Raw genomic sequence first — 9,008 nt, 5'->3', positions numbered from 1 at the left:
GTGGATCTGCTGATCATCGCAAACTTTCTTTGTTTATCTTTTCCCCCGCTGATTTGTTTTATTCTTTCTCTTTCTGCAGATGTGTGCAGTGGTGGATGTAACTAAGTACATTTACTCAAGTACTTGGATTGGACCATTTAAAAGTTGAACATTTCCATTTTAGTCTTTTTTAAGTATCTGACTATAGCTATTGCCACTAAGTACTTAATTATTATTAAATTATGAAATATTATACACATAAAATATGCAGGATTTTTACTTGTAATGCAGTATTTTTAAATTATGCTATTGCTGAATACTGTGTTTCATGTAGTCTGAGGCAGTAAAAATTGAAATGTATTACTACTGATAACGTCTTTTTCCAAGTATATCCCAGAGTGCTTTGAGAATTCAATTCTGCATCTTTACATCAGTTAAATTGTGTAACAATAATTTGCTGAGTACAAAGATCCTTTATTACCAGATTTGGCAGGCAAACCGAACAAACGAGCAGATGGTAAAATTTGCTTGTTTAGGTGTCATATAATTTACAAACCACATGGTTTTACATTCATGAACCACATTCAACAAGTTCCACGGACGGAGATGCATCCTGCCACAAAACCGTCGAATCATCAGCCTGAGTGAAATCATGCTTACGTGTGCCCATGCTGTAGATTCTGTATCCAATACAATTTCCCCATCGGACTCAGTTGCTTAAAGCACTGCTATAATATTCGTGTGGAGCAGTAAAATGGAGCCTCAGTAGGTGGCGCTCCTTCCTCTCACAAGCTGAGCGGACCAGAGGCTGGAATTATCATCAGACACTGGAGAGACCTACTACTCCACGAAGACTTCTTCTATAAATACACACAGATATACATAGCTTCATACATAAAGGTATACTGGTGTCATATTGTACACATATATAAAGGAATATATTAATATCAAAGACATACACATGCTTACATACTAATCAAAAATAACTTAGATTATGAAAGATAATTCATACAAAAACAGTACTTTTTAAAGTAAAATCTCTATATATGACAATTTTCCCTAAGATCTAGTATTGAGGTCTTCTTGTTTTTTTCAAAAGTCATTAGAAGTTGTGGCGGCGGGAGGGATGGAAAAGAGAGAGAGATCTGAAAAGTGAGTACGGCAGGAATAACCGAATCCATCAGCAAGCCGAAGTGCACACAGAAGGATGTCACAGCTGCTCTGCTCTGTGTCACTTTCTTCTTCTTGCCTCCTCTCTCTGTCTCAGCCTCTCCCCCTCCTCGTCAAGACCTCCCTCCCCACTGCCTGATTCGTCCTGGACAGCAGCACGCACACGCAGGACGAGTCGATTCGGATCCACCTCCACCCGGTTCTGTTGTTTGCGTCTTTGGTGAGCGCCCGGACGTACGACTGCTTGGCTTTGCACTCGCTCACCCACTGTTTTTTATCCACGCCCAAGCAGCCGGCCCCGGCTACGCCCATCCCCACGGGTTTCGCTGCACCCTTCGACCTGCCGGCATCGCCCCGCTGCTCGGCCTGGCGGCAGCGAGTCTCATAGAAGTACTGTTTGAGTGGTCCTGTCTGGGTCTGGATTTCCTGCAAGATGGTGACCGTCTGACCGTGGGAGTCGATGGCGGTCGTTTTGTTGGTGACCCAAACACTTTCCGACTCGCACACTGACTTTTCCCCCCTCCTTCTGTCAATCAGGTGTGAGCGTTTATCCCTTTTAACAGCATGAGCAACCTCCCCCGTAACTCTGGGCGAGTCGGCCCAACTCAGAGTCGTCCTGTCGATCGCCCGGTCCCCATGACCCTCGATGTGTCCGTCCATGTCCTCCGGCTCCTCTCTGTCCCCGTCCTCCTCCAGCAGGCCAGTCTCCAACATGAGCAGGAGAGGGGGGTGCACAGGAGGCGACGGGGAGGACGAGAACAGGACTCGTGGATGCGCGTCCAGAAACATCTCGTCTCCTTCTAGGGTCCCCGGACCCAGCCCTGCCTCCAGGTTCAAACTCTCCTCAGCCAGACCTCTTCCAGCCCCAGGTGTCCACTGGCTTCCTGTCCCAATTGTAGGTGCATCGCTCAGCTTGTCAGAGGGGACACTTGGTTCTGGTCCTCTTTGACCCTCTAGATTAGCAGCAGGACTGGCAGCATTATGGGTTTCTGTTGTAGAAACGTGTAACAGTCTTTCTGTAGAGTCCTGATCATTTTCCTTCTTGGAAAAGTCCACAAAACTGGAGTAATCTGGCCTGCTGCTGCTTCTGCTTTCAGCTTTGTAGTCCTTTGGTAGAGAATTGTCCTTGGAAGTATCCTCGGTCCTGAGCGCTCCTCCGCCCGTGGGAAAGTCCACACTGACACTGCTTTTGTCATCGCTGCCTGAGTTGCTATTCGATCGGTACTTTGAACTCTCCACTTTGAAGGTGGAAGTCTCTTCATCTACGGAGGATTTCACATAATCCTTGCGGTTCTGGAGGTTTTGTCTGTTGGAGTGTTGGCTAAGAGCAGCAGCCATGTTGTAGTCCGTTTGTGAGGCATTTCCATGGAAGTTGTAGTCCGCAGGGGGAGCCGGGAGGCGAGCAGCCGGGTCACGACGGTGCTCTCTGCGGTTGTCAAAGCCAGGCTCTGTCGTCGCGGCGGCAATCCTGGACACAGGGTTGTGAGGGAAGGGCAGGGCCGAGGCAATCACCATGGCAACCAGGGGAAGCCAGTGCATCACTCCCAAGACGTATCAGCTGGAGGATAAATCAGAGGTGATAGATGGGAGAGACAGAGAGGAAGAGAGAGACAATGTTATTTTATACAATGCACATAGTGTCTTCTGCAGTTAACCTAAGTACCTCAATTAAAATGTAAAACGAGAGGTTTTACTGGTGGCCCGCAGCTTTATAACCGCTGAGGTATGGCTTTAAAATCTTGGCAGAACTTGTGGAAAAACAGGACCAAGTACAGCAAGGTCGCCCTCTGCCTCCTCATGAGGGAAGATGGAGTTCAGCTACGAACGCTGTAGATTCTGCCGCCTGACGGGCTGACCTTCAAACGGAGACGCTGACAACCTGGTATGTATGCAAGTCAGAAACTTTACAGCCAGAGGAAATGGATTTAAAAAGACATCTGCGACCCGAGAAAACAAGCCTCGCCTTTCAGCTTTTAAGGGCATGGCTTTTTTTTTCTTTTCTTTTTGTTCTTTTCTTGCAGCTTTTTCTACGATCTAAGTATCTGTGGATCTCTTTTAATCTGTGGTAACAAGCATGGCTTACCTCAGGTCTACTTCCAAAACACAAAATTACAAGAAAGCATCCCAGTACTGCTGAGGTAAACCTCAGGTATTCTGCCCGATCGCACCTGGGCTGAGGGTGAATTTGTTTTCCTTTGAAACGGTGATGTCTGAACATGATAAAATACATCTGCTGTCTTGGATTTGAAGTTTACTTTTAGCGTGATGTACTATCACCACTATTATAAACGTTCTGCCTGCCATAACCTGCATCATTTAAGCTTTGTGAAAAGGATTAGTTGTTGATTTTTGAAACAAATATTAAGGAACTTTCATAGAAATCCTCTTTGGGCCGAAGTAATGCAGCAGTAGCAGCACATTTACGATCACAAAAACAGCACTTCATTATTAAAGTTGTTAAAAAGTATTGAGCAAAATGTTATTAAAATATTTTTCGAGAGCTGCATTCATTAATCAATCAACAGAAAATTCATGGGAACTATTTTAACGATCACTTAATCATTTCAGTCAATTTTCAAGCAGAAATGCTGAAGCAGCTTCTCAAATGTGAGCATTTGCTGCTTTTTCATGATAAATTTAATTTTTTGGGACAAAACGCATCATCTGAAGACGTCCCCTTTACTGTTTCCTGATGTTTTATAAACAAATTAATTAATTACTTGAGAAGACAACCAGCAGATCAGTTGATAATGAAAGCACTCGTTAGGAGCAGGTCTGGTGCATTTAATGAATTTAAATGAATGAAATTAAAGGTGCAAATGTGCATTTAGCACCAAAAAAAGGAAAAGTTACACAATCAACTTTGTATTGACTGAATTTGCTAGATTTAAACAAATTTTCTTATAACTTGGAAATCCATTATTTTTATTAGCTGTTAGTAAAAAAAATTAGTTGAATGCTGTGTTAAACAGTGATAGACTCAAAAGTGATTATAATAACTGTGAACCAGCAAAACTCAAATAAAACACTCCCTCCTGAAGCCTAATGTAAACACTTTCTGACAAGACTCCTCGGGTACGTTAGTTTGTCATGTCTGATATCATTTCCACAAGACAAAAAGCATGACTCCATTCAATGAGTCATTTGTATTTCAGAAAAAGGTTCACCTGTGACTAACTGGAAAGATATTCCAGTCACCCATCCACGCGGCTTGCACAGCGGGATGGCATTCGACCAGCACACAGAAGAACATCGGTTCAGTCGCTTTTTTGAAAGCAGGGAGGAGGTCACTTGGAAAGAGTTAAAATAGGTGGAATGATCAGAATGCCAGTGATGCAGCTTTACTGGCGAGGCTTCCTCAGGCAGCGAACAGGGGGAAAAAAAACACGCAGGGGAAGAGAAAATACAGTAAGTGTGAAGGAGTGGATGTCACGACTGTTTGTTTGCTCGTGGTGTGTGAGGTTGGCTGAATGGATGCATCATCGGTGACCAGCCGTGAGTGTGTGTGTGTGTGAACATGTGAATGAGTGACAAAACAGAAAAAAAAAGGCTTTCGGTGACAGGACACGTAGTCAGCAGGGCCACACCCTGGACACAATGAGGAGGAGCAACAAGGTTTGGTCCACACATCACTCATGCTGTCACCTCGGGCGCTCGCTGTACCTGCATGACGTGCTGATGGTAAAACACATCAAAGTCCGTTGGGCCTCCCGTTCTCTCTGACTGCTGCCAAAATAAACCGAGGTGTTTGTGCGATGAAAGCGACGTAAACAGCAAAACCGGGCAGAACGCGCCCCTCGAACACGGAGAGGCCGGCCAACAGCGTGTGCAGCCGAGGTGAGCACAGTCTGCAGGAGGAGATCGTCTGTGCAGGGTCAATATCCAGGAACAATCTGGAGGACTTGTATTATGTCCTCTGTTGTGGGAGAGCTTCTTCAGGGCTTTCTCAGAGCACTCAGACGCCACACAGAAGGCAGGCAGACTCTCTAAGTGGTTTCTTTGTAAAACAGCAGCAGCGGCAGCACTTCATCACCATGCTCCATTTGCTACAATGACACGCATCATTTGCGCTCCCTGCAAGGCTAGACGAGGGCCGCGACGTTCTTCCGCCCTCTGGACCAGACCCGAGTGTTCTGAACCCCTCGCACCCCCCAGACGAACACACACGAAATCCCAGACCCTCTAACTCAAAAAACCTCACTTTGTAAATAAAACCCCGCTCAACACTGCACATTTATGTTAATCCTAATCTCCGTAGCCTGAAATTCTTCCCAATGAGCACAGGAAGACTACCCTGGAAGCGCAGGACGGGGCCTAAACAAACAGACAGAAAGCAACAACGTCACCAAGCAAAACTCCATGAATAATCAGTCTAAACATGACCAAACAGACTAAACTATGACATTAACTGCGAGGCCTCTGCCAACTCCAGTGGCACCATGTATTACTTAGCATTAATTATGACGTCCTCTTGAAAAAGAGCTGGGACCCGGCCTATCAGATTCTTCATGTTCACCTCCGGCGTGTGTTTGTTGAACGTTCAGAAGAAACGACCTTTTCTGACTCTGCTTACAAACTGTGCAATACTGTAACTTTCCCACAGGACATTTTTCAGTGACAGCTTGAAACAGATTTACTTCTCTTTGCTTTCAACTAGTCGTTTTACGTGCAAAGTTTTCACTCCCTCTGAACCACTGTTTAGTATTTTATGTTGTTGCTGCTACTGGTGTCATTCTTGTATTTATTTTTTACTGTTACTACTGATTGTGCTTGTTTTTTCCCTGACTGTAAAGCACGTTGAGCTTCGTGTTTTGTGTAAAAGGTGTTACATAAAATTATTAGAGCTGCAACTAACTGTTCTATTGTAATTAATGGATCAGCTGATTCGTTTGGTCTATAAAACATAAGAAAACTGTAAAACAATCTGCACAATTTCCTCAAATTTCTTGTTTTGTTCAACAGTCAAAAAAGATATTTATTGTAATGAAAGAGAAGTTTCAAAAATGATTTAAACTATTAATCAATTATTTTTCTGATAATCAGATAATTCATTAAATGTATCGTTGCAGCTCTAAAAAATATTATCTTTATGATTTTTTTTTAAATGGCCGAGCCACTTTCAAAAAGCATGAGACACATGACATTGCTGGTGTGCAGCTTCTGCTCAAAAACACGACAGAAAAACATGAAGATACAGAAAAACAGTTCAGGGAAGTGCTTCTTTAGTGTATCTGGCACCTGGCAAATTGGTCTGACTTCTGTTTTGAGGGCTGCCAGTGTGAACCACAGGGGTTTAATCCAGATCAGACAGCGTGAGCAAAGCAGGAATCAAGAGGAATTACGGTGCAGAGGCGCCTCTGGCTGCGAGACCCTCCCCAGGAAACAGATGCCATAAAGTAGCGCCACACCTGGCAGTGGCTACTGTGCTATTAGCCTTTTAACAAAGTAATCCCCCCCTCATGTGTGGCTAATGTCAGACACGTCCATCTGACGGAGAGAAAATGCATCCTGTGTTAGTAGTGCTGGGACCAGGCCCCGTCCCCTCCTAATCCTGCCTCTTTGAAGTCCTGTAACCCAAAGAGCGACAGGGGCGGAAGATGTCTGGAGGCCAGCTGATTGGAGGACGGTTTGCACCTCACATCACATCTTTCAGCAGATTTTATGACAAGCTTGGTCTGACTCAGCTGCCTGAAATGCACCTGAGTGTGTGACCACAAAAACACTGGCAGCAGGAGTGGCTGTGACATGGAAAACACATGCAGGTGAGTGTTTGTCCTCTCTCCCTCTGTCTCTCTCTGTCTCTCTCTCTCTCTGTGGAAGGCTGAAGTAAAAGCTTTGGCCTCACATGTGCTCATTTACAGTGCCTGGCTGTCCCACTGTGCAAACAGCCCATTAATTCCAGCTCTGTGATTGTTTCATACCACGCTCAGCCTGCAGGATCCAGCCCCCTCCTCTCTGACTTGAGCTCTGTATGAACGGCTCTGTCGGTGACATCAGATCTTTCTTTCTCTTTCACACATGGAAACACGCAAAAGATGGCAACACACACTTCTGATGAGGTGCAATACAAGCAGCGGTGCAGTAAAACAGCATGATAGATCTTTAAAGGCTTACCTGAGCTCATATATTAGAGTTTGCTGAAACTTTTTAGGTGAATTTTGGTTCCACAGAAGCTGTAAAAGCTGCCCTACTGAATGAATCCATATCCTTGGCAATTCACTTGCACTCACCTCCCACACAGCCTGATCTTTTGACAATATCGGATTAAGGCATCATCTGCAGGTATGTTTTATATCGCAGCCTGTGTGATCTACCTGCGGGTTTGGATTGTGACTTGGTAGCTCTCACTGCACCTGACTGACTGCCAATGAAAACAAAATGTGGAATAGGCTCCAACTGCAGGACTGCCAAAGAAAATAACATGTGAAGTAGGATTAACTTGTTCAAAATGCCTTGATGTTGCGCGGGGCGAAAAGTGAAGAGTCGGACTTCCCCCCCATGAAATGCTTGAAATAAGCAAAAATAAATTCGAATAAAATAAATAAATACATTTTAAAAAGCAGCTGCCAGCTGTGTTTGCATGCATAAATGTGAGTAAATACGTGATCAGATTGACAAATAAATACAGAATAGTGAAATACATGAACTTTTATGGAGCTAAATAAGGTTGATAAACTGACCTAATTTAATAACTTAACGGTTGTTGATCACATTATATAACAATTGATGACTGAATACATCAATAAACATGTGCATACATTAGCTGATACACACTGTGTAACGTTTAAGTGTTATTGGAAGTGGACAGCTGAGGGCCTACATGTATGATTTAAAGCCATACCGTTTAGGTGAGATCCGGACCCCGCGTCCTTCCAGCTGACACCACATTGATTATAGAGTCCTGACGCCAGTCGCTCAACTGGTTTAAAAAAATAGACTCAAAAAACACCTTCGCACTGTACCCGCAGGACTAAGCACGAACATTTCTTCTCCTTTTAATAGTCCATGACATCGCATGTGCCCCCAACATCCGACGAGGAAAAAAAAGAAAAGTAAAGTAGTTAAAAACCAGAAAACCCTGCTGTCCTGGGAGCGCTTCCACTATGGAATAAACCAGAAATGATCAGAAATGAAAACTTTCCACAGACTTCGGGTATTCCACGAGTTGTTACTCCTCCAAGGAAGGCAAGAGGAAATGCATCTCAGTTCAAAATATGTGAACGAAGAAGTGGAGAGGTGAAGAAGTTCGCCAAATGTTTTAAGATCCGAACTCCGCCTGAAACGCGTAAAGTCGGACAAATGGTGAAGATCGCGCGAGGTAGAGTTGTGACTTCTGGTTTGAACTTTCACAATAAAATCCCTCTGAGGAATATGTGTTGCCACCGAACGTTCCAGTAGCGACGGTGCTTCTATTTTGAAGATAAAAACAGCTACGTCCGCTAGAATATCTTGTTTCCCGCTGCTAGCTTAACGCAGCTAACGACTCCGGTTTCTCTTGGGAAGCGCAAAGACAAGTCGAAGTGTTTTTTTCCTCAGGAGGTTAGTACATCGAAAAGAAACCTACAACACTCAACGAGCAACATCTGTGAGAGCAGATGTATCTAGAACTCGTTTCCTAAACACATGCGTATAATATAAAACAGTAATTCAGGGTTGAGTGAGCACAATTAGCCTAAAAGTCCCATTCGCTAGCTTGATTTGACAGATTCAGACACTGTGAGGCGTCTTCAAGTCAGACTTCACATGTGCGTGACTGGGATATTTTTCACCTTCAGCCCCCCCAGCCTTTCATCCACACCTAACAAGAAAACAGTCTGATGAATTACCAGCAATGCAGCGTTGGCACGGTTCCATAGTAA

The 9,008-nt window shown here is 44.3% G+C and overlaps 1 protein-coding gene across 1 annotated transcript; it reads right to left on the bottom strand.

The window, feature by feature from the left end:
- Nucleotides 1-450: 450 nt before the first annotated feature.
- Nucleotides 451-8,417, bottom strand: LOC121621175. The gene is made up of 2 exons (XM_041957526.1): nt 7,991-8,417; nt 451-2,707 (listed from the first exon to the last, which is right to left on the bottom strand). The coding sequence occupies exon 2, from the start codon at nt 2,686-2,688 to the stop codon at nt 1,243-1,245; it is 1,446 nt and encodes a 481-aa protein (XP_041813460.1). The 5' UTR covers nt 2,689-2,707; nt 7,991-8,417; the 3' UTR covers nt 451-1,242.
- Nucleotides 8,418-9,008: the final 591 nt, after the last annotated feature.

The sequence above is a fragment of the Chelmon rostratus genome, chromosome 17 (genome assembly GCF_017976325.1).
Source record: "Chelmon rostratus isolate fCheRos1 chromosome 17, fCheRos1.pri, whole genome shotgun sequence".
NCBI lineage: Eukaryota > Metazoa > Chordata > Actinopteri > Chaetodontiformes > Chaetodontidae > Chelmon > Chelmon rostratus.
The sequence above is the reverse complement of the archived record's forward strand: the minus strand, read 5'-3'. Positions and strand labels throughout refer to the sequence as shown.

Bases quoted from the DNA above. Each gene is read 5' to 3' on its own strand.
- LOC121621175 (XM_041957526.1), bottom strand. From the start codon at position 2,688: ATGCACTGGCTTCCCCTGGTTGCCATGGTGATTGCCTCGGCCCTGCCC.